Source organism: Mustela lutreola, chromosome 1 (assembly GCF_030435805.1).
Source record: "Mustela lutreola isolate mMusLut2 chromosome 1, mMusLut2.pri, whole genome shotgun sequence".
Taxonomy (NCBI): Eukaryota; Metazoa; Chordata; class Mammalia; order Carnivora; family Mustelidae; genus Mustela; species Mustela lutreola.
In genome coordinates this window covers 83,235,880-83,260,440 of record NC_081290.1, presented here as the reverse complement: position 1 = coordinate 83,260,440, position 24,561 = coordinate 83,235,880, and the positions used below count along the sequence as shown (strand labels likewise).

The window sequence follows — 24,561 nt, the reverse complement described above, 5'->3', positions numbered from 1 at the left end:
AGTGTTATGCTAAGCGAAATAATTCAGAAAGACAAATACCAGGTGATTTCATTCATGTGAAATTTAAGGAAAAAAAAACAGTTGAGCAAAGGGAGGATAAAAAGAGAGAGGGAGGCAAAGAAACCAATTCTTAACTATAGAGAAGAACTTCTAGTGTGGGGAGAAAGGTAGGTAGGGGAATGAGCTAAATAGGTGATGAGCAACCACCTGGTGTATGGAAGTGTTGAATCACTACATTGTATATCTGATACTATTATTACACTGTGTCTTAAATAACTGGAATCTAAATAAAAATTTAACAACGATTTTACACTTGATCTTAGCCAAAAGGCCAAGAAGCGATTTTTAACAACAATTTTAAAAACCAGTGATGGTAATGCCTGAAGAGGATGTTAGGAAGATGAAAAAATATCATGTCTCACAAATAGTATGCATTTGATTATAATAAAAATAATAATATCTACTGCAGTATAGAAGGTATATTAAATCCTAAGGACTCAGCAGACAGACTGATGTATGTATTCTAGTTTAAAGAAAAAAAAAATCACTGAGTGTATTTTCATTTTATTTTCTTTCTACTACCTACCCATACTCAGGATGGAATCATTATGCTCTCCATGTTTTCATAGTTCATTATATATCTCTTTTTAGATCACATTTAGTTTTCCAACTAATTAAAGTATAGTAAACTGCATATATGTAAAATGTACAATCTGATCAGTTTCAACAGAGGCATATAGACCCTGAAGCCATCACCACAATGAATATATACATTATTCTAAACATTTCTTTGAGAACACATTTAAATCTGACTTATATTTTGGTTACTTGCTTATGTACCTATGTCCTATATTGAATTATTATCTTGTGAGCTGGGACTGTATCTTCCTATTTTTGTAATTTCTCATAATAAATCATGTTTATAAATAGGCAGTAAGAAAAGATTTGTTAAATTTGCATACTAATGGGAGCTTTCTTCTGAAAAAAGTAGCATATAGTCATTTAATGTTAATTAAAGAATTTCACTACTTTTGGCTGTAAGAGGTCTACCTTCATTTGACCTAGAGCTTTTTTATAGGTTTTAAAAAAATATTTCAGAATATATTTTTTGTTGTTACATAATTACTTGCCCTTTCTGTGTGACAATTAGGTATATGCCAAGAAATTTGCTCATTAAGCATGCATTTCTTAAATCATACTATATGTAATCTTTTATGAATGACTGTTTATAATTTTATGACATTTAAAGATATTCTAACTTATTTTCACTCTACTTTTTCCTAGCTCATCCCTTCTTTTAAATGGGAAACAAATCCATGTGGCTTATTGGAAAGAATCTGACAAGTTGTTGTTAATTGGCCTGCCTGCTGAAAAGTAAGTTGAGATCTTTTTTTTTTTTTTACCTTAAAATCATTTCTGAAATACTGCTAACAAAGTCTGTTTCATTAAAATTATGACATTTTTGGCGAAAGCAAAGTCTTTCAGTTTTACAGTTTAAAGATCTCTTGCACCACTACAATAGCTACCATGCTAATTTGGTATTTAAAAATACAGAAAAGGGGCACCTGGGTACCTGGGTGACTCAGGTAATTAAGCGTCCAACTCATTTTTTTTTTTTAAGATTTTATTTATTTATTAGACAGACAGGGATCACAAGTAGGCAGAAAGGCAGGCAGAGAGAGAGGAAGGGAAGCAGGCTCCCTGCTCAGCAGAGAGCCCGATGCGGGGCTTGATCCCAGGACCCTGAGATCATGACTGAGCCGAAGGCAGAGGCTTTAACCCACTGAGCCACCCAGGCACCCAGCATCCAACTCTTGATTTTGATTTTGGCTCAGGTCATGATCTCAGTATCCTGGGATAGATCCATGTGTCATGCTCTACACTGAGCATGGAGCCTGCTTGAGATTCTCTCTCTCCCTCTGCCCTTCCCCCTCTTGCTCTCTCTTTTTCTCTCAAAATAAATAAATAATTACTTAATTGAAAACAAAACAGAAAAGTGCTAGAAACAATTTCTAGGGGCCCGGCTTTCAGTACACTTCTTTCTGAGATATGGCCAATATGGAGCTGAGAGATGACCTTCTCTACTTCAGTTGTCAAAAGAGGCAACTTTTGACAAGATTGTAGTATGGATTTTATGTGTTTGTAGTTTTTTACTGTTGGAGATTTTGGAGAATTAAAGGTCAAGTAGAAAGGTGTTTGGTCCTGATGTTGAGTGCCCTTGACAAAATAGAGTTGACCCTTGGAGAACATGGGTTCAAATTGCATTGATCCACTTATGCGTGGGTTTTTTTCAATAACTATATTGGAAATTTTTTTGGAGATTTGTGACAATATGAAAGAACTTGCAGATAAACTGCATAGCATAGAAATATTGAAAAAATTGAGAAAAAGGTATATCATGAATGCATAAAATATATGTAGATACTAGTCTGTCTCATCATCATTACCATGAAGTATACACAAGTCTATTATTAAAAGTTAAAATTTATCAAAACTCGTACAAACACTTGAATGGAGCAATTCATAGTTGAGAGAGATGTGAATAAAGTAAAGATGCAGTATTAAATCATAACTGCATAAAATTACTATAGTGCATATTGTACTACTGTAAGAATTTCATAGCCACCTCCAATTGCTGTTGCAGTGAGCTTGTGTTATGATTATCTGCTTAAAACTCCCTATGACACTAATCATCTCTGTGAATAGTTTGTCTTTCCAGTAAATTGTTTATGGCAATAAAAAGTGATTTCTCACAGTTCTTGCATATTTTTCATTGTGTTTAGTGCAATACTGTAAGCCTTGAATAACACCAGGAGATCCATATGAAGTGCTGGAAGTGCTCCCAAGAAGCAGAGGAAAGTTATGACATTACAAGAAAAAGTTGAATTGCTTGATATGTACTATACATTGAGGTCTGCACCTGCGGTTGCCTGCCATTTCAAGATAAATAAATCCAGTGTACAGGCCATTGTAAAAAGAGAAAGGAAATTCATGAAGTTATCACTGCAGTTATGCCAGCAGGTGCAAAAACACTGCACTTTCTGTGAAATATCTTTTTATGATGTATTGAAAATCCGGCTTTAAGTAGGTATAGGATTACTATAAGAAAGGCATACTTATAGACTCTAATGTGATTTGAGAAAAAGCAGTTATTATATGACAACTTGAGGCAAAAAAAAAAAAAAAATGTGGCTCTAAAGCAGGAGATTTTAATGCCAGCAAAGGGTGGCTTGACAATTTTACAAGGAGGTTCAGCTTTAAAAATGTCAAGATAACAGGAGAAGCAGATTCTGCTAAGAGACAGCAGATGAGTTCCCAGATGCCATTAAGAAAATCAGTGAGGAGAAAGAATATCTGCCTCAAGGTTTTTAATACAGACAAAATTGCCCTATTCTGGGGGAGAAAAATATTGCATAGGATATTATTAAAGAAGAAAAGTGAGCACCAGGATTTAAGACAGGAAGGAATAGGCTAACTCTACCCTCTTATGCCAACACATTTGGGTTTATGGTCAGGACTGCCCTTATCTATAAAGCTCATTAACCCCAAACCTTGAAGGAAAAAGATACACCAGATAATATTAGCTACCAGTCTTTTGGTTGTACCACAAGAAGTCTTGGACATTGAAAACCCTTTTTCTGGATTGGTTCCATTGATGCTTTGTCCCTAAAATCAGAAACTACTTTGCCTTTGAAAATTCTTTTGCTATTGGACAATGCCCCTCGCCACCCAGAACCCCATGAGTTCAACACTGAAGATGTCAGTCTACTTGCCCCCCAAAACAGCAATCTCTAATTCAGCCTCTAAGGCTTGTTACACATGGTACCCTATGGAAAGGGTTATCAATGCTGTAGAAGAGAACCCTGATAGAACATGAAGTCTGGAAGTATTACACCACTGAGGATGCCATTGTTGTTATCGAAAAGGCCATTAAAGCCATCAAGCCAGAAACAATAAATTCCTGCTGAAGAAAATGGTGTCCAGATGTTGTGCATGACTTCACAGGATTTATGACAGAGCCAATCAAGGAAATCGTGAAAGAGCCAATCAAGGAAGTCATGCCAAGTATTGGATATGGCAACAAGGTAGCAAGACGGGGGGACTGCCAGAAAAAAACTGATACTAGATAGTCTGGCAGAAGGATTCTGATTATTCAGGACTGCTTTGACTTCTTTTATAACATGGACCCTTCTATGATATGGGCACTGATAATAAAGCAAACAGTGGAAGAAAGTTTGATGTCATATAGGAATGTTTTTAAAGAAATGAAAAAAAGAAATTACCATATATTTCTGTAAAGTTAAACTGAGTGTGCCTGCCTCTCTTGCTTCCCCTTTACCTCCACATCTTCTGCCTCTGCCACCCCTGAGACAGCAAGACCAACCTCTGCTCCTCCTCCTCAACCTGCTCAACATGAAGATGATAGGGGTGAAGATCTTTATGATGACCCACTTCCACTGAATGAATAGTAGATAATCGTCATGCCATGTAGCTAATAAACTTATCTGTTGTGTATGTGTGTGTCTTCATGTGAAAATCTGATAATTGTACAGCAAGAGCTATATCGTCGTCATCATCGTCTAAGTATTGATTATGTAGAACACCATGTGCAAAACTCGTGTGTAAGGTGATAGTGTGTCCTTACCTAGATAAGGCGATTGATATTTAACATAAAATTAATAATATGTTATTTTTCTATTTTATAACTTTCTTTCAAAAAAATTATACTACCATACAGTATGCCTCTCCTTCTTGTAATAGGGGAAAACTGCATATCAGTATACCATCACAGGTAAGTGATTTAAGAAAAAAAGTAAAGTGTTTCCAGCATGCCCTGAAAATATTTTAATACTTCATTCTCTAGTGTTATGGGTTAGGCTGCCATGAAGCTATGCTGTCAATTATATTAGGCTACCATAAAGAAATCATATTGCTGCTGCTTTGTTATGAATGCATGAATTGTTTGTAAATAAATATTTTATTTCTTTTTAGCATTATCTTTTCATTTTGGATCTTTAGTGTCAGTAACATGTGTAACATCTATAGTGTTTTGTATTATATAAGACAGTATTGTCACAGGTACTAACAAATAGATGGATGATTTATCTTGTAAACAGATGATACAAACTTATGGTATCAATTTCTCTTCTTATGGTTTTCTTAATAAAATTTTCTTTCCTCTAGCTTACTGTATTGTCAGAATACTGTATATAATACATGTAACATACAAAGTATGTGTTAAACAACTGTTTACTTTATCAGTAAGGCTTTTAGTCAACAGTAAGCTATTAGTATTTAAGTTTTGGGGGAGTTAAAAAGTTGTACTTGAATTTTCAACTGCCTGGAGTATTGGGACCCCTAGCCCCTGCATTGTTTAAGGGTCAACTGTAAGAAATATTTAACTTTAAAGTGATGTCTCTAATGATATGTCTTATATTATTGTTTTCTCCTTCTTAATTTTTTGCAAGTATTTTTAAATATATCTTATTTTTATAGTTGGAGGTAAGAGTTGGGTTGACATTTATAATGAGCACACTGTGAACCCACGGACTGCATTAGGTACTTTACATTCATTAATCTCACTTAATCTTCAAAATCAGCTCCAGATGTACTTCGTGATCTCTGGCCCCATTTTATAAATGAGGAAAGTAAAACCAAGAGAAGATTAAATAACTTGCCAAAGGTCACATAACTGGCAAAAAGCAGAATTACAAATTGAAGGAGAGTCTTTCTGAATTCTTTCTACCACATTGCTCCCCTGATGTCATTAGACATTAAAAGCTGTGGGGAAATGGGATAGGAATATGGACAACAGCCTCAAGGAGAGTATAAGTTAACTAATGTTAGATGAGTCTTACGTCCCTGTTCAGTGATTTTTTTAAAAAATTTGTAATTTAGATCCTTCCCCACTTTAAAAAAAAGAAATTGGACAACTTCTATTAAACTATAAGTGCATTTTAGTTTTAACTTCTGGTCCACAGAATCATACATTGTCTACCAAATACTAATCAAATATCAAAATAAGTACTATAGTATATGAGTGACACAACTTTAGAGAATACCAGTTTAGATAACTTTTCTTTTGGTGTTGCTTTTAAGCTTCCCAAGGAAGAAAAAAGTATTATAAAAATGCATTATCCAGAGGGACCTGGGTGGCTCAGTCATTAAGTGTCTGCCTTCAGCTCAGGTTATGATCCCAGGGTCCTGGGATCGAGCTTCGCATTGGGCTCTCTGCTCAGTGGAGAGCCTGCTTCTCCCTCTGCTACTCCCCCTGCTTGTGTTCCCTTTCTCACTGTCTCTCTCTTTCTGTCAAATAAATAAATAAGATCTTTTTTAAAAAATGCATTATATAGCCAATCTGAACATGAATATGACTATTCTCTATTATTGGTAATTTTGTTAACCAGATTTTTTATCTGGTTTATTATCTCATAGGTGTTCTTGTGAGTCAGGAATTCATGAGCAACTTAACTGGGTGATTCTGGCTCAGGATCTGCCTTAATGTTTCAGTCAAAATATTGGTCAAGGATACAGTTATCTGAAGGCTGAACTAGAGCTAGAGCATCTGCTTCCAACATGACTTACACACCTGGCCATTGTCAGGAGGCCTTAATTCCTTGCCACAAGGATCTCTCCCTAGAGCTGCTTGAGTGAAGTTCTCATAGCACATCAGCTGACTTCCCCCAAAGCAAGTGATAGAGAGATGGGTTTCTTCAAAATAGAGAAAATGGGGAAGTTGACTTAGTCTTAGAAATGATGCAGTCATTTCCCCCATTTACTATTTGTTAGAAGTGAGTTAAATAAGTCCAGCCCACACTCAAGGGGAGGGAAATTAAGTTCTACCTCTTGAGGGGAAGAGTGCTGAATTGTGGACATGTTTTTATACCACAAACAGGAACTCCAAAGGAGGCTGCAATGAAAAATAGCAAAACATTTGTGTTTTAAAGGTGCCTAATTTCAGTCGAAATTAGATCTATCATGAATGCGTGGCTAAAAATTTTTTTTAATTTTATTCTTTCTGTTCTCATCTTTATTATTTTTTTTTCCTTCTATTGCCTTTGGGCTTTGTTCTTCTTCTAGCTCCTTTGGGGTAAGGTTTGGTTGTTTATTTGATACTTTTCAAAATTTATTGAGGTAGGCCTGTATTTCTATAAACTTTCCTCTTTGAACAGCTTTTGCTGCATCCCCAAGATTTAGACCATTGTGTTTTCATTTTCATTTTCATTTGTCTCCTGTGTTTCCTGTATGCTTCAAAACATTTAACGTGAGTGATAATGGTTCTGTGACATATACTAGGAAACTAAACCCTAAAAAGGCTTAAATACTTTTTCTGTAGGTGGTGATATCAAAATGCCTACTAGACCCATGCTCAAATTTCAAATCTAGACAGTGGAGTCTTTAATGAACAACCAGCTATACTAGCATTTAACCCACAGACTTCTCACATTCTTTTCATGTAAAATGTAAAGATGTTCTGCTTCTCTTAAATATGTATTATTTGGTTATGTTATAAATGCATTTTTGCTTTTTTTTAGAGTTCCTCTTCCTCAGCTGAGGAATATGATAGAAGATGTTGTCCAAACCTTAAAATTTATGTATGGTTCTTTAGATAGGTAAGTACTTCTGTGAATTGAATCTCAAGTTTTTGTTTATTTGTTTAAAAAAAAAAAAAAAAACTTTTAGTCACAGAGAATAAACTGATGGTTACCAGACGGGTGGTAGATGAGGGGATAGGGGAAATGAGTGATGGGGATCAAGGAGTGTACTTGACATGATAAGCACTGGGTGATATATGGAATTGTTGAATCACTGTGTTGTACACCTGAAACTAACATAACACTGTATGCTAACTATACTGGAATTAAAAGTTAATAAGAAAATATTAAAAAGGGGCACCTGGGTGGCTCAGAGGTTAAAGCCTCTGCCTTCGGCTCAGGTCATGATCCCAGGGTCCTGGGATCGAGCCCCACGGCGGGCTCTCTTCTCAGCAGGGAGCCTGCTTCCTCCTCTCTCTCTACCTGCCTCTCTGCCTACTGTGATCTCTGTCTGTCAAATAAATAAATAAAATCTTTAAAAAAAAAAATATTAAAAAAATGAAGATATCAATGCTTATGAAACATGAATCTCAAGTTTTAAGTATATAATTCTAAATCTCTTTTGCACTTAATACTTTTCCTTGATTGGCAAGTTAGTTATTTGTTTTTTTTCTTATTCCTCTGATTTTTTCCTTCTTTAATTAGTGGCTTTATTTTATAGTTCTAGGCAGTTTTTCACTTGATCCATTGCTTTTTCTTTTTTGGTCTTATGTTAGTTCAGTAAAATAATGTGAAATAGTGATAAAACCACAATTATATTCTGATTTGATATATTTCTATAGTAGCAAATGTAAGAGCATTTCAAAATAGATACAGAAAAGAGTAAGAAGGTTTTAAATAAGTTGTTTGTGTTTTTCTCTGGTTTTATAAGAGCATTGTCAAATTTACTATCCTAAAATTTGATACTTCTTACTTAAAAAATGTTTAGTAAAAAACATGCACTCATAAATAAATGACACAGTAAAAAAGGTATTGGCTAGTTTCATGTGTATTATTTCATACATTTCCTATACAATATGAATACAGTCTACATACTCTTTTTTTTAATATATGTGGGCTCATATTATGCATATTTTCCTGCTTCTTGCTTTTTTAACCATGCAGTAAAATATGATACATCTTTCTTGATCTGAAGGAGGCAATTTGAGGTAACTTCGACATTTGAACCCATAAAATTATGGATAAAAAATACGATTTTTTTCTGTTGGTTGGATTTTTCTAAGTCCCAGTACTTCAGAAGGCTAAAATGATACCTTTGCTTTCAAAGCCTTAAGAAAATATCAATATAAAAATCCAGAAACAGTTTATATGTTTTCCCAAAGCATAGTGGTGTCAGCTCTCTGTTCTTTCTATTGTGGATCTTTGTTGTCACTGTTCTCAAAGCAGCCTTGAAAGGATTTTCTGTGGCTGTGGTATCAGTATTTTCTAGTTTGTAGAGTTCTCCTCCAAGAGCCTCTGAAGAGACAAATCCTCTCAAACCCAATTACTAATTAGCATTTCCCAAACATGTGAACTATGAAAGGCAAAGCAACCACAAACAGTGCTTTTACCTTCAGTTAAATAAGGAAATTTTTAATCAATAAAGAATAAAGATATGGTTGTAAACCACCTCCTTAAATTCACACTGGGTGAGCAAACCTTGCTTTGTTTTGCCTTAATTAAAGCTTTATATTTTTATAAAACCAGAGATAATTAAAAATTAAATTTCTGCAATGAATTCCATACTTTAAGACAATTAGTCAGGATTGTTCTGCAAGTTGCAGTGGACTAGGTTAGGGGCAGGGGACACTTAATTTCTGTGAATTTCATTTTGAAATTTAGCTTCCATTTACTTGGAAGTATCACCAAATTGGCAGTAAATTTTAGTTTTTCCTTGTTCTGTTGACAATTTGAAAGGCAAACTAAGAATATAAATGTGAAGATCCATTAGTTCTTAAGACCAAGAAGCAGTATGGATCCAAGATGCTGTTAGTAGTCATTTTGTAGCAATTTTTAATAAGCTTTTCTCTAATTATGAAAGATATTAAAAGCACATTATGAAAAATTATAAGACTAAAAAGTCCAAAGACTTAATTTTTTTTAAGTTGTAAGCTAGTTAGTTCCCTATAAGGCACGGAAGATTGATTATATATTCGCAGAATTTAGTGTTTTGATCAAAGATATGTTTCCTTCACTATTCCTAGCCAAACTATCAGCAAATTCTAAACAGTCTGTCTTTAAAACATATCTCAAATCCATTCATTTCTTTACATCTTCACTGTTAACCCTGTCCAGCCACCAGCATCTCTCACTACTACAGTAATCTAAATGGTTTCCTTGCCACTTTAATAAATTTTCAACTGCAGTTAAAATGATCTTTTTACATTATAATCTGGCTCCTACATACCTTTCTGATTCAGATCTCAAACCGCACCCACCCCTCTGTGCTCTTCTGTGGGTACCCTGCCCAAGTTTGTCAGCATTTGTGCTTTTTCCTCTCACTGGATCTTCTTGACATTGGGATCTCAGCTTAAATGCCCATTCTCAAAGACTCTTCCCCAGCTTTTGATCTGTCACATCACCCATTCACATGATCCTATTCTCTGTATGGCCCTTTGTACGAGTTCATGTTTTTACTGTTTGTTCATTTGTTGTCTTTCTCCATTAAAATGTGAGCTCCACAGAAACAGAGACCATGTCTTTTGTCTTGATAGTTTTACTACTGTACCTCCAGCAGTGAGAACAGTGCCTAGAACACAGTTGGCACTTAAGCGGTTTGTTGAATGAATCCATGAATATTATTCTGATGTATTAACGGCACATATAATAGTTATCGTATTATCCAGCGGGCTATTCCAATGAAAGGATGCAGGCAATGCTCTATTATTTTTGCATGGCTAAAAACAAATGTTTAGTCTGTCTCCCCTTCCTCCCTCTCTTTGAGTTCTTCAATAGTGTTGCCTTCATTAGTGAAGAGGGGAAAATTACTTAGGCTAATTATGTGCTTTCTGTATTCAATAAGTAATAAGTATAATAAGTACTTATTTACTAGGTACTTCACACGTGAATCAGGTTGTATTATCCCCATTTTTAGAGATGGGAACAAAAGTTCAGAGAAAGGTTAGATGATTTTCCTGAGATACCTACCTACTAAAAGCAATGAATGATAAGAGTCAAAGTCAGATATGTTCTATTACAAAACTCTAACTCTCTTTATTATTCCATCTTGCCTGAAAGGTATTGGGAGTTTAAATGGCTAAGAGATAAGGTAAAAGCAACTTACTTTTTTTTTTCCCCCACAAAGTGTACTTCAGCTCATTCTGTCGTAGATAGACCATTTGTGTTAGCCCTGTGGTTCTCCCATAATATCATCTACTCTGTACATTTGAAAGTAGGTTTTTGGGTAAAAAATATTGACAGGATGAACTTCTTTTTTTTTTTTAAAGATTTTATTTATTTATTTGAGAGAGAGACAGTGAGAGAGAGCATGAGCGAGGAGAAGGTCAGAGAGCGAAGCAGACTCCCCATGCAGCTGGGAGCCTGATGCGGGACTCGATCCCGGCACTCCGGGATCATGACCTGAGCCGAAGGCAGTCCTCCAACCAACTGAGCCCCCCAGGCGTCCCTGACAGGATGAACTTCTTACATTCCATCGGTAACATTATAGCAGTAATTCTTCATAAGGGAGAGGAGTGAGGAAGAGAGCCTATGTAAGTTGGGAAAGATCTAGTCTTCTTAGGAGCATGTAGATAACCACCATTTCATATGTTGTTCTGACTTACAGCTCTTGTTTCTTCAGTGCCTTTTGCCAGGTTGAGAATGTTCCTCGTTTGGATCATTTTTTCAGCTTGTTCTTTCAAAGAGCACTTCACCCTGCTAAACTACATTCTGGTACCAGTTTGAGTGCACAACAATATGATGCTTCCAGCGCAGTGCTTTTAGACGGCCTCCCTGGAGTTCGATGGCTCACACTTCCACGGGAAATCAAGGTAATCTCGGGAGTCATAAATAAAAATCAGAACCAGTTGCCTTGTAATTTTTTATCTTCTCTCCTTTTTAGACTTTTTGTTATTTTCAGGATTGTGGGTAAGAGTTAAAAGAAGCCATTGGTTAATTAAATAGGAGATCTAGTACAGTGAACTTAGAAAGAGAAATACTTCTTTCTAGATAGAAATTAGTTCTCTTATCTTACTTTAACATTTAAGCATTTTCCAAACTTAAAATACTTTTCAGAAATCAATGTTATGTGGTGTGTTTTGCTTTTGTTTGTTCAGATGTTCTCTCTCTCTTTTTTTAATGTCATTTTTCCTACAGTACACTGGACTAATTTAAGAGAAAAGATACTTTGCTTATTGTCTTAAGGAATGTGAAGGAACAATTTTAGTAACTTTGTGCATTAGCCTATAGAATTCAGTAGTGGAAATAGCAACCTGTAAACATTAACATTTGTGAGATCAAAATTCACAAGTGGATACTTTTCTTTTTGTCCTTTAGTTTTTCACAAGAGAAACCATAGCCCAAAAAAAGAGTACATGAAATATTTGCTAGATGCAGAAAAATGTAAGTCACAAATGAGTAATAAGTCACAGTGTGAGAAAAGTATTGAAAGGCATGACTAATGTTTCCAAAGCTTTAGTTATCTCAGTAAGACACAGTTTGAAATAGTCCTGCAGAGAGTACCCTGGCCTTTAAAGAAAAAGGAAAAGAAAAAAAAAAGGATAATCTTTTTTTCCCCCACAAATCACGTATATGATGCAAGCTTTAATTACCAATAGTTTTCAATTTATATATACACATTACAAATTAAGCTACAGATTAAATTTATTCTGTTTTCAAATTTGGAATGCTTCATGGAGGAACAAATACATGAAAGAGTTCAGGCAATTTCCATAGAAACAAAAGCTAAATCCTAAGTAAGATTTTCCTAATAACTCTGTAGGGAAGCTAAACTGTGCCAGATTCCACGGGAATGCTTGCCTTCATGTTTTAATCCATAAATAAAGATTAAGGGTCCTTTTATATAGGACATAGGAAAGACACAGGGAAGAATGTTGATATTTTCAAAGAATCTAACTGCTGAGAAATATATAGGAAATAGAGGGGAGAAAAAAACCCTCAAAATAGTTTGAGCACATTAAGATTGATTATTTTACTCTTAAGAATTTTAATAGTTTCAAGAATTTTCCAACTCAAAACTGGAAAGCAGTTTTTTAACCCCAGAAATTATTTTGCATTGAATACAGAATAAAGCTCATCTTAAAGCCCATAATAAATAAATAAATAAATAAATAAATCTCATAATAATCGAGATTTAACTGAAAAATGTATGTTAAATAAATATTTTTCTGTAATTCCAAAGCTTAATAGTAACATGTTCTATTGGGGGACATTTCTTAAATATCACAAAAGAGAAATATACTTACTCAATTCTTCAACTAATTATTAAGCACTTTTATGAGGCCATTACTAAATAATAACTGATACGAGTTAAATGGTTTGTGTTACTTTTTTTTTCTTTTCACATAGATGGAACTAGACACAGCATTGAATGACTTGGAGACTGCAGATTTTGCAGAACTGGTGAGAGAACTGATGAATTTTAGGAAAGGCTCAATGTTGATTTGATATTTTATAAATCAGCCATTATTCTAAATATTTTTCAAATGAGCATGTAATAATCTTGAAATACGTATCATTGGGTCTCTATTTTGACATGAACAGAATCTATTTTGCTTGCCTTAAAATTTTTCACTCAGTTGAAAGTATTTGTTCATAAGGTATACATGATGATTAATTGCACTTAGAATCTTTAAGAACTGGGCTTTGAGAGAAAGGACACACATTAATGTTAAAGTAAAGTATATAACTGAATTGTAATACTAAAGTTAGTAAAAACCCTATTGATATAATTTTCAGTTGGGAGTACCAGTATGTTTTTTAATCTTTTATATATATATTTAATATAGATAGATAGATAGGTAGATAGATCGATCTCCTAGCTCTGTCCAGTAAAAAGGCCTAGAAATAGTGATCATCCCAGTGGTGATGAATGCCATTAGCATCCAGGCTATGGTACATAAATAATACTTCTTACTAAAAGAAACCAAGACTCCTAAGAGAAATGGCTGATTGCGGATTTGGGGCTAAAAATATACTAGATAAACCTGGCAACATCTTATTGTTTCAGAAATCCAGAAAGCTTTAAAAAATGCTGCTATGGGGTCCCTGGGTGGCTTGGTCTTTAAGCGCCTGCCTTTGGCTCAATTCATGATCCCAGGGTCCTAGCCCCGCATCAGGCTCCCTGCTGGGCGAGAAGCCTGCTTCTCCCTCTCCCACTCCCCCTGCTAGTGTTCCCTGTCTCGCTGTCTCTCTCTCTCTCTCTCTGTCAAATAAATAAATAAAATATTTTTTAAAAATATGCTGGAGTTAATAATAGGGTTCAAGTAATTAAGAGACAACTTGAAGAGGCTCCCACTTGAGCATTTGTAAATGTACTAACTGCAGTAGATTGAAACCCATCAGATATGTTGAAGTCCATGAATTCATAATTGTACTCAAGAAAAAAAGAAACTTCTTGGTCAACTTTGGAAGATGCAAGGGAACCAATTCATTACTGTGAAAACTGTTAACAAAGAGAAAGAAACAAACATTTATCTGCCCTTCCTATCTGAACCATACCTCAAGGTTACCAAAAAGAGATGAGGGGGAGTTCTCTTTACAGAAGTATTCTATTTAACATACCAAGAAAGGATGACAGAACTGGAATATTACCATATTGCAATCTTCCCAATGAATTAATAGGTCTAAGCAAAGATCATCAGGTTTTTGTTTTTTTTTTTAAGATTTTATTTATTTATTTATTTGTCAGAGACAGAGGGAGAGAGAGCGAGCGAGCGAGCACAGGCAGACAGAGAGGCAGGCAGAGGCAGAGGGAGAAGCAGGCTCCCTGTCCAGCAAGGAAACCGATGTGGGACTCGATCCCAGGATCCTGGGATCATGACCTGAGCCAAAGGCAGCTGCTTAACCAACTGAGCCACCCAGGCGTCCCAGATCATCTGTTTTCTAAAGATTTTGTTTATTTATCTGACAGACAGAGATCACAGGTAGATAGAGAGGCAGGCAGAGAGAGAGAGGGAAGCAGGCTCCCTGCTGAGCAGAAAGCCTGACGTGGGGCTCGATCCCAGGACCCTAATATCATGACCTGAGCCGAAGGCGGAGGCTTTAATTCACTGAGCCACCCAGGCGCCGCTCATAAGTAGTTTTTAACATCATGAAAAGAAAGACAGCCAGGTAGTATGTGGCTCATGGTGGAAGCACAAATTTTCTATCAAATATACTTGATGAGGTCTCGAGATCTAACTACCACTATATAGGAAATACTAGGGACAAAGGGACTTGTTAAATGACCCCATTTGGGAGAGGGAGATTATAATCATCAAAATCCAGACTATAAAACACAGTAAGACAATTTCTTCAACAAATAAAAGGGAACAGGGAGAAAAGGAGAGAGCCTATCAGTTAGAAGAGACTTAAGAAACATATCAACCAATTTTAATATATGGGTCCTTACTTGGGTCCTGATTCAAACAGATAAATTTTTTCAAAACTTCTTTGAAACAATCAAGGAAATATAACATTGATAACTGGATATTAGGTGAGAATAATTCTTTTGATGTGGTAATAGTATTATATATATATATATATATATATATATTTTTTTTTTTTTTTTCTAAACCCTTCTGTTTTAGAGATATATACTCTGAAGTTTGTAGGTGAAATCATATAACATCTATTACTGGTTTTGAAATAATTCATCAGGGAAAGGGAAGAAAGAGAGGGATATTGATGAGACAGGATTAGCCATGTGTTGGTCTTGAAGCTGGGTGATGGTAGGCATAAGGCCTAATTATACAATTCTGTTTTTGTATGTGCTGAAATTTTCAGTAAGGAAAGTTCTTTTACCAGGGACCTGGGTGGCTCAGTCAGTTAGCGTCCAACTCTTGATCTCAGCTCAGGTGTTATCTCAGGGTCTTGAGTTCAAGCCCCACATTGGGCTCCATGTGGGGCATGGAGTCTACTTTAAAGAAAGAAGAAAAGTTCTTTTTGTTTTTTTAAGATTGTATTTATTTATTTGACAGAGATTACAAGTAGCAGAAAGGCAGGAAGAGAGAGAGAGGAGGAAGCAGTCTCCCTGCTGAGCAGAGAGCCCAATGTGGGGCTCGATCCCAGGACCCCGAGACCATGACCTGAGCTGAAGGCAGAGGCTCTAACCCACTGAGCCACTGAGCCACCCAGGCGCCCCATTTACTTTTAAAAGTAAATGGTGGGGGCAGTGGGTGGCTAAGTTAGTTAAGTGACCTGATTTCAGCTCAGGTCGTGATCTTAGGGTGCTGGGATGGAGCCCTACTTTGGACTCCACTCAGCAGGGAGTCTGCTTGAGGATTCTCTTTCCCTGTGCCCCTCACCTCCGTTTGTATGCTTACTTGCTCTCTCTCAAATAAATAAATAAATCCTTAAAAAAAAAAAAAGTAAATGGGAAATTAGATGTAGAAGCAGTGAGGGCTGGATCATAAGCTTGCTGGTGAAATCTTGATTGCTTCAAAGAGTAGCTTAGTTTTTTCTGTTTTTGTTTGTTTGTTTGTTTGTTTGTGTCAATCAGTAGTTTTTTATTTGACAGGAAGAGAGAGTGAGAGAACACAAACAGGGGGAGCAGCAGAGGGAGAACGAAAAGCAAGCTCCCCGGGACTCCATCATAGGATGCCAGTATCACAATCTGAGCCGAAGGCAGACCCTTAACCCACTAAGCCACCCAGGTGCCCCAAGAATAGTTTAGTCTTAACTAAGATCCTGAGCAAATGGAAGCATATTTTGTTTGTAAAAATAATGGAAACTTAAACATGGTGAACTCTTCATATCTTCATAGGTCATAAATCTTTTCACTGATGGAGAATGTTTAGATAGACACGAAGCATTAGGAGCAGCTTAAAGTATTAAAAATTCCAGGTTTTAGGAACTTAAATCTAATAGGTTTCATTAAAAGTCTAATTCCTGGTTTATGTAACATCATAATGAACATTGGAATTAACAGTATTTTCTGTGGTTAGAAAAAGTTCTATTGGGATTCCTTGGATACAACATCAAGACACAACATATATAAAGAAAGAAGAAAACTGATAAATTGAGAATGTCAGATGGTACAACTACTTTGGAAAACAGTTTGCAGTTTCTTAATAACTTAAATATACAACGACCATATGATTCAGCCATTCTGTTCTTCTAATTACCCCAGAGTAATGAAAGCCTATGTCAATACAAGACCTCTACACAAACATTCATAACAGCTTCATTTGTGATAGCCAAAAACTGGAAAAAATTCAAGTAACTCAAGTGTCCCTCAGTGTCTTGATAGGCAAATTGTGCTATGTTCATGCAAGGAAATACTACCCAGGGAAAAATTTGGCAAGAGTGTTGATGGAATTGTTATATATCTTGATGTTGATGACACTTAACATAACTATGCACATTTGTCAAAATTGGCAGAACAGGGGCACCTGGGTGGCTCAGTTGGTTAAGTGGCCAGCTCTGGGTTTTGGCTCAGGTCATGATCCCAAGGCCCTGAGATCAAGCCCCGCATTGGGCTCCTTGCTCATGGTGGAGTCAGCCTGAGGATTCTCTCCTCTCTCTCTACCCTTCCCCCAAGCCCAACTATCAATTAAATAAAAATATCTTTTTTTAAAGCTTGCAGAACAATTCACAATGAATTTTACCTTAAAAAATGAAAATAAGGATTTATTCTAAACTTTTTGTGAAATTAGATTTAAGATTTAATCTTACATCCTAATTTTGTTTTCTTTAGTTTTTAAAATTATTATTAGGGTATAATTTATATTTGGTAAATAATTCTGTGCCCCTTTATAGTCAGTCCCTCTCCCTACCTACCTCCAGCCCTTGGCAACTACTGATTTGTTTTTGTCCCCATGGGTTTTACCTCTTCTGGAATGCCCTATAAACTGAATTAGATAATAGATAATTTTGAGGGGCCTTAGTTCAATTAGCATAGTTCATTTGAGATTCATTCACGCCTCTGTATGCATCTATAGTTTAGTCCCTTTTACTCCTCAGTAGTATTCCATTGTATGAATGTTTCACATTGTTTATCCATTTTCCAACTGAGAAAGATTTAGGTTTTTTCTCGTTTTTTTGTTTTTTTGGTTTTTTTTTTAATATTTTATTTATTTATTTGACAGAGATCACAAGTAGGCAAAGAGGCAGGCAGAGAGAGAAGAGGAAGCAGGCTCCCCGCTGAGTAGAGAGCCCGGTGTGGGGCTCAATCCCAGGACTCTGGGATCATGACCCAAGCCGAAAGCAGAGGCTTTAACCCACTGAGCCACCCAGGCGCCCCTCGTTTTTTAGTTTTTTTTAGGTTTCGTTGTTTTGGGGTTTTTTTAGATTATTAAAGTAATACATGCATAATTGGGTAAAATGTAAGCATGGTTATTAAAAACAAATGTCCTCCCTCTTCATCCCCCCCCCCATCTATCTCTAATTTAACTTTTCTTACAGTTTGAAACATATTCTTCCATAAGAAACATATTCTTTTTTCTATACTCATAGGTACACACAAACCAGCACATGTGTATACACGTACATGTATATCATTGAGAATGCTGTTCTTTTTAAAAAATTAGATCATAGCGGCACCTGGGTGGCTCAGTGGGTTAAGCCACTTCCTTCTCCTTAGGTCATGATCTCAGGGTCCTGGGATCGAGCCCCACATCGGGCTCTCTGCTCAGCGGGCAGCCTGCTTTCCTCTCTCTCTCTATCTCTGCCTGCCTCTCTGCCTACTTGGGATCTCTCTCTGTCAAATACATAAAATCTTTAAAAAAAAATTAGATTATAATGAATATTTTGTTCTGTAGCTTGCAGTCTTTGCTCAACAGTAGACCCTAAAACCTTTTGTGCCTGCTCATATAGATCAACCTTATTTTTTTTTTTTTAAAGATTTTATTTATTTATCAGAGAGAGAGAGGGGAGAGAGCGAGCACAGGCAGACAGAATGGCAGGCAGAGGCAGAGGGAGAAGCAGGCTCCCTGAGGAGCAAGGAGCCCGATGTGGGACTCGATCCCAGGACGCTGGGATCATGACCTGAGCCGAAGGCAGCTGCTCAACCAACTGAGCCACCCAGGCGTCTCAATCAACCTTATTTTTTTAACAGACCTATGATAGTCTATAGTGTGAACGTACCTAATTTTGTTAACCATTCTCCATTGTGGCACTCTCCAGTTTTTGCCTTTTTACAAATGGTTCTGCTACTAACTTTTTATACAAAAGTCTTGATTATCCTGTTTGAGCATTTCTGTAGATTTTTGGAACTGAAACTACTCAAAGGCTTTGTGTATTTTATTTATTTATACTAATCAGTTGTTCCCAAATAGGTTTTATCAAATTATACCTTTAAAAATATTATTTGGGGGCACCTGAGTGGCTCAGTGGGTTAAAGCCTCTGCCTTCTGCTCAGGTGGTGATCTCAGGGTCCTGGGATCGAGCCCCGCGTTGGGCTCTCTGCTCAGCAGGGCCCCTGCTTCCCTTCCTCTCTCTCTGCCTGCCTCTCTGCCTACCTGTGATCTCTGTCTGTCAAATAAATAAATAAATAATCTTAAAAAAAAATTATTTGGTAATACGGGATATTTTAGATGATATATAGTAGAAGCTTTTTGCCTTGATAGACTTGTTTCAATCCCTCCTGTAGTAACTAACCATATGTTCTATTCTTAGATATCTCTAATCAACAGTATCGTAAAAGATTAAAAATTAAAATTGTTTTCCATCACAAATTCATGCACATTATCTTTCTTTCTAATACCCTTGTATATTCATTTCTAAAAAAGGCAGTATGAAAAGTTGTTACTAAACAATGTAATTGCCATTTTAACCATTGTAGCTTAACTAAGATCTTTTTTATCATGAAAAAACAATATAAATCCACTGTGGTTTTTCTTCCCCAGTCTGAGGATTACTATGACATGAGGCGGCTGTATACAATTTTAGGGTCTTCTCTATTTTACAAGGTAGGTTGAAACTTGAAATTTTTATAAATGTCCAACTGCTATATGAACAGATCTAAAACAAATTTTCTCAAACTTCTACAAACATGAAAATACATTTCTTACTTTTCCTTTGAAACTTGTTACTATTAGATTAAGGTCTTAAAAAAAAACCAACAACAGCAACAAAAACCAAGACACTGGTACCTACATATTTACAAATACAATAAATATTTCTGATGTAAATGATCTAAAGCAAACTGATCTAACCTGATCTAAAGCATTTGTGGATGTGTAAAGGAGAAACAATACTCAAGGAACCAAATGTGTAAGAGAGAAAAGCAATATTTTAATGATTTCTTTTTGCAGCAGTGAGTGTACTTTTTTCTTATCTTCAACATAACCCTGTATCTTTTTAGTAAATCTAACAATTAGTTGACTTCCATATACAGCAAATTAAGCATCAAATGAATTTAAGTATTTTCATATTTCAAGATTTTTAAACACAATTTAAAACCTTTCTAAAAAAGAATCTGACAAAACAGAATGGTACACAGTGAAAACTAGGTCTCTCCTCACCTTACCTCTTGCTTTTGCTTCTCTTCTCCACTTTCCATCCTCAGAATTCAGTTCTTTTCTAATGTTGCCAAACACTCGGGCTTATGTTACTCAGGTGATCTGGTTTTGCTCTAAAATCTATCTGTTGTAGACTTGACTTTTCATAAATCCTGGATCTCTAATTGACTTCAGGAAAAAAAAAAATTTATCTTTACTGTATCTATTCCACTTGAAACTGGAATATTTTAAGCCAACTGAAGTACCTATGAAACCCTTAGAAATATGGCATTATTGCTTTATATCACTAGTTGACTTTTGTTCTTTGTGGTTAAATTCAAGGGTTATTTGATATGCAGTCATTTGCCTAAAGATGATCTTATTGATATTGCTGTATACTGTCGCCACTACTGCCTACTGCCTTTAGCAGCAAAACAAAGAATTGGTCAGTTGGTTATATGGAGAGAGGTGTTTCCTCGACATCACCTCCAACCTTCTACAGACTCAAACACTGAAGTCTTTCAGGAACCTGAAGGGAGATATTTTTTGCTAATAGTTGGCTTGGTAAGTTTACCTTGGTTTCTGTGTGTGTGTGTGTGTGTGTGTGTGTGTGTGTGTGTGTTTTGGCCATTTGAGGGTTTTTTTGGCCATTTACTATCTAAATATATACTCAAACAAACATAATAATTTAAAATTATGAGCATTTCAGATACCAGTATTCAAGAAAATGTTATTTGTCCCTTATTCCTTTTCTTTTGCATCCCTTTAATGCTTGTGGAGAAATTAATTAATGAAACCCAGAATAAGATTTTATCAGGTCCTTAAGATCTTTTGTTCATATTTCTATAGTGGTTTTATCCTCTTGTTTGTCTTGGGAAATAGAGACATGAAAAGGATATAGAATGAGAATAAACATGGGATTGTAAATAAAAGGACTTCCAATAATTGTGGCTCTTTGAAAGCTACCTTGTGACATGTGCCAAAAAGTAGTAGTTGATGGTATACCAGGAGAAGGCAATCTGATTGAAGATTTGTTTTCAAGGACAGTCAAGCAGCACTGAAAATAACTAACAAAGGGAGGGAGGAGTTTTTAAAAATCATATGATTATGCCATATGTTGTTAGTATTCATAAATGTATACATGCATGCTACATATAAACATTTTCATGTAGCTAAAGCTCTATTAATATTCTTTTCTTATAGAAGCACTATATGTTATGTGTGCTATTAGAATCTGGAGGCTGTGCATCCAAAGCTATTGGGAATCCTGGACCCGACTGTATTTATGTGGATCAGGTCAAAACAACCCTTCACCAACTGGGAGGAATAGATTGTCGCATCAGTGAACAGCTAACAGCTTCTCCCAGCCCCTGTTTGTCTTGTGCTGACTGGTTCCTTACTGGATCACATGAAAAATTAGATAGTTTGACGACCTCACCTATCCTCAGTAGGCTACCAGGTACTTCCAAGGTAGCAACCTCTCCAACATGCAGAAGAATTCTTTTTGGTGACTATTCCTTAAAAGCACGTAAGCCCAGCCCTTCTCGAAGCAGTGGAGGATCTGACAATGGCTGTGAAGGTGGAGAAGGCATTGGCCTGAGCCCTCATTCTACACCAGATGCCATATGGAAGCAAAGAGAATCTCGGGGCTCTGATGGTTCGGAGGAAAGTGGGGCCTTGCTTAAGGTGTGTGTTCATTCAAGTGTGTACATTGAGCTAAGCTGTCTTGCCAGTTCTTATTTTATTTTATTTAAGATGTTATTTATTTATTTGATGGAGAGAGAGAAATCACAAGTAGGCAGGGAGGCAGGCAGAGAGAGAGAAGGGGAAGCAGGCTCCCTGCTGAGCAGAGAGCCCAATGTGGGACTCAATCCCAGGACCCTGAGATCATGACCCGAGCCGAAGGCAGAGGCTTAACCCACTGAGCCACCCAGGCACCCTCCAGTTCTTATTTTAAAAATGCAAGGAAATTTTTAATTTAATGTTGGGATCATTCTTCATTTGAACTACTGGTTGTTTGGGTTACTGTTGGCAAACCAGTGATTTGGAACCAAAAAGAGAAAAAAATATCAAGTAATAAAATAGTAGCATTCAGGACAGCTGCTTGACACTACTTACAAGTAGGAAAATTGCTTAATCCTGCTTTCCCTGTTCATCTTCCTTCCGTATTCACAGTGTTAAGTGAAAACGTCCTAGTTGTGGGGGATTTTACTATAAGCAAATTTGACTTTAATAGGAAAACTACTGCATTATCTTTTTCCTAGTTGTGGGGGATTTTAGAGGGCTGGTCTGGCTAAATAACCAATAAAATATTCAGAAACAAAAAGAAAATCAGAAACTTATATATAAGTATATAATTGTAAAAAATACATGTAAGTGTATACTTGTAAATATTTGTGTGTATATGTTATTCTACAGATTTTTATAGGAGATTTTTGTTTTATTTTGTTTTGTTTTTACCTGCCTCTGTGAAGATCTGGTCTCCATAGTCAAGAATTTAAAATGTGATTATAAAATAAAGAGAATGTTCAGTTTTCAGGTTGTTTATTTTGATCATTTTTCCATTTTTTTCTCCACAAAAATACCATAATATATCCAAATGATCATCAAAGTAACCACACTGGGGGATGTTATGCTTATTCTAATGATGCTTCTCTTTCAGAACATTTTTGAAACTCTCATTTGGGTTGTTGGAGGCAATGCCAAACAAAGCATAAAAAAGGAGGAATCTGAGAAGGGGCACAAATAAGATCTGAGATTCTGAGTGTCATGGCATAAATAGCCATAGATTCCATCTTCTAGTTCCAAACAATGCAGAACTCTTGGGAGCTTAGGTAGATGTATTTAGGAAATAAATTCTTACTATATTGATTATCCGGTCAGTGAAATTGGTAGGAAACATAATTTAGGAGGTAATAGATTTAAAGAACCATGAATAGTTCCTAAGAGAGATTGAATTAATCCCTAGGATTGAGCCATTCAACAAACTTGATTGAACACCTACTGTGTGCCAAGGGCCATGCTAAACAGAGGAGATACAAAGATGGATAAGACACAGCCCATGCCTGTGAGAAGTACAAGTCTAGAGAAAGAGATAAGTACATATACATATAAAACATAACAAAACTTGATAATGGCTCTGGTAAGTTTTCAGGAAGAACTATCTTGTCCTAAGACATGGTCCCGAGGTCACTGTTAGCAAAGGAGGTACAAGTACAAAGCAAGAGGTACAAGTTAGCATCAAAAATATTTAAAGGAAACTTTGCAAAATAGTAAGTAGTTCTCTTAGAAGGATTATCAGTTTTTACACTATTTCTGCTGTTTGATTCCATTCTTAGATACAAACTGATCTACTTAACTGTATTTTTCAGGTCACTAAAAAGAAGGTTAGTCTTCCAAATCCATTTCATTTGGGGAACTTGAAAAAGAACCTTTCAGAAAAAGACCTGGAAATATATAACACAATGAAGTAAGAAACTTCCTTATAATATTCTTTTTCACTTAAACATTGTGTCTTTAAGAAAGTTTTACAGTAAGAAAGTACAAATCCATACCATATAAAGATTTAATTCAAAAATGTAATTATGATATATCTTACATTATTAAAGGTAGTATCTATGCTAATTCACTAATGTTTTTCATTACACGTATAGGAAACATGTACTCCTATTACAAAAGATTAAAAAAACAGAGTAATGTTTCGAACTGTGAAAGCTCCTTTTATCTCCTTTCAATGGGTAACCTCCCTTTTGGGTGTGTATATTTTTAAATTATTGTATTTACATTTTTAGACCTTAGTGGATTCTGTGGTCTGCTCCCCAGATACTCCGTAGCCCAGGGTACTCCTGCCCAGTGTTGGTGGTTGGCGGGGGTGGGGGTAATGAGTGTTAACTACACACAGTTTTCCCTCCCTGGCCTTGCTGTGTTTGGAAGTTTATTGACTCATCCAAGATTATAGTATCTCCCTGGGAATAGCCCACATCCAGTGGCTAATAGATAAGTGAATACAAAGACTTGGCCCTTTGCCTAAATTCAAGACAACTCTAAAAGGCCATCCAAGCTTCAGAGTTGCAAGAGGTATCTGCGGAGACCTTTGTTTTGATTGCGGCTTCTCCTTGGCTCAGTCCTGCTTCCTGCACACTTTGTGCCACAGGTGGTATTCCCCAAGGTTCTCCCTAATAAACTTGCTTGCTGCATATCTCTGAGAGTCTCTCACTTTCTAAAAGAGATGAAACCTCAAACTTACATTAAGTAGAGAATTCTGAAGAAAAGGGAACTGAGTAAGAGGAGCATTTTCAGCAATTTAAATTGTCTAATTATTAAAATATGAAATGTTACATATTCACTTCTTGTGCAGCTATTAGGTGATGACAAGCAGATCTGTCAGG

At 36.0% G+C, this 24,561-nt stretch overlaps 1 protein-coding gene, 1 long non-coding RNA gene and 1 pseudogene across 6 annotated transcripts in view; 1 reads left to right on the top strand and 2 right to left on the bottom strand.

Annotated features, from left to right (window-relative positions):
• The window catches only part of LOC131828034 (uncharacterized), a 192,828-nt gene that overhangs the window by 18,194 nt on the left and 150,073 nt on the right, over positions 1 to 24,561 (bottom strand). The window lies entirely within an intron of this gene.
• The window catches only part of INTU (inturned planar cell polarity protein), an 88,893-nt gene that overhangs the window by 52,356 nt on the left and 11,976 nt on the right, over positions 1 to 24,561 (top strand). For all 4 annotated transcript variants that reach the window (XM_059168902.1, XM_059168903.1, XM_059168901.1 and 1 more), the window contains exons 6-13: positions 1,285 to 1,374; positions 7,536 to 7,613; positions 11,374 to 11,563; positions 13,101 to 13,154; positions 19,580 to 19,642; positions 20,516 to 20,737; positions 21,377 to 21,859; positions 23,545 to 23,642. In XM_059168902.1, the coding sequence (XP_059024885.1) occupies positions 1,285 to 1,374; positions 7,536 to 7,613; positions 11,374 to 11,563; positions 13,101 to 13,154; positions 19,580 to 19,642; positions 20,516 to 20,737; positions 21,377 to 21,859; positions 23,545 to 23,642 (1,278 nt within the window). The remainder of the gene's footprint in view (positions 1 to 1,284; positions 1,375 to 7,535; positions 7,614 to 11,373; positions 11,564 to 13,100; positions 13,155 to 19,579; positions 19,643 to 20,515; positions 20,738 to 21,376; positions 21,860 to 23,544; positions 23,643 to 24,561) is intronic.
• LOC131822771 (U2 spliceosomal RNA) lies at positions 219 to 343 on the bottom strand (annotated as a pseudogene).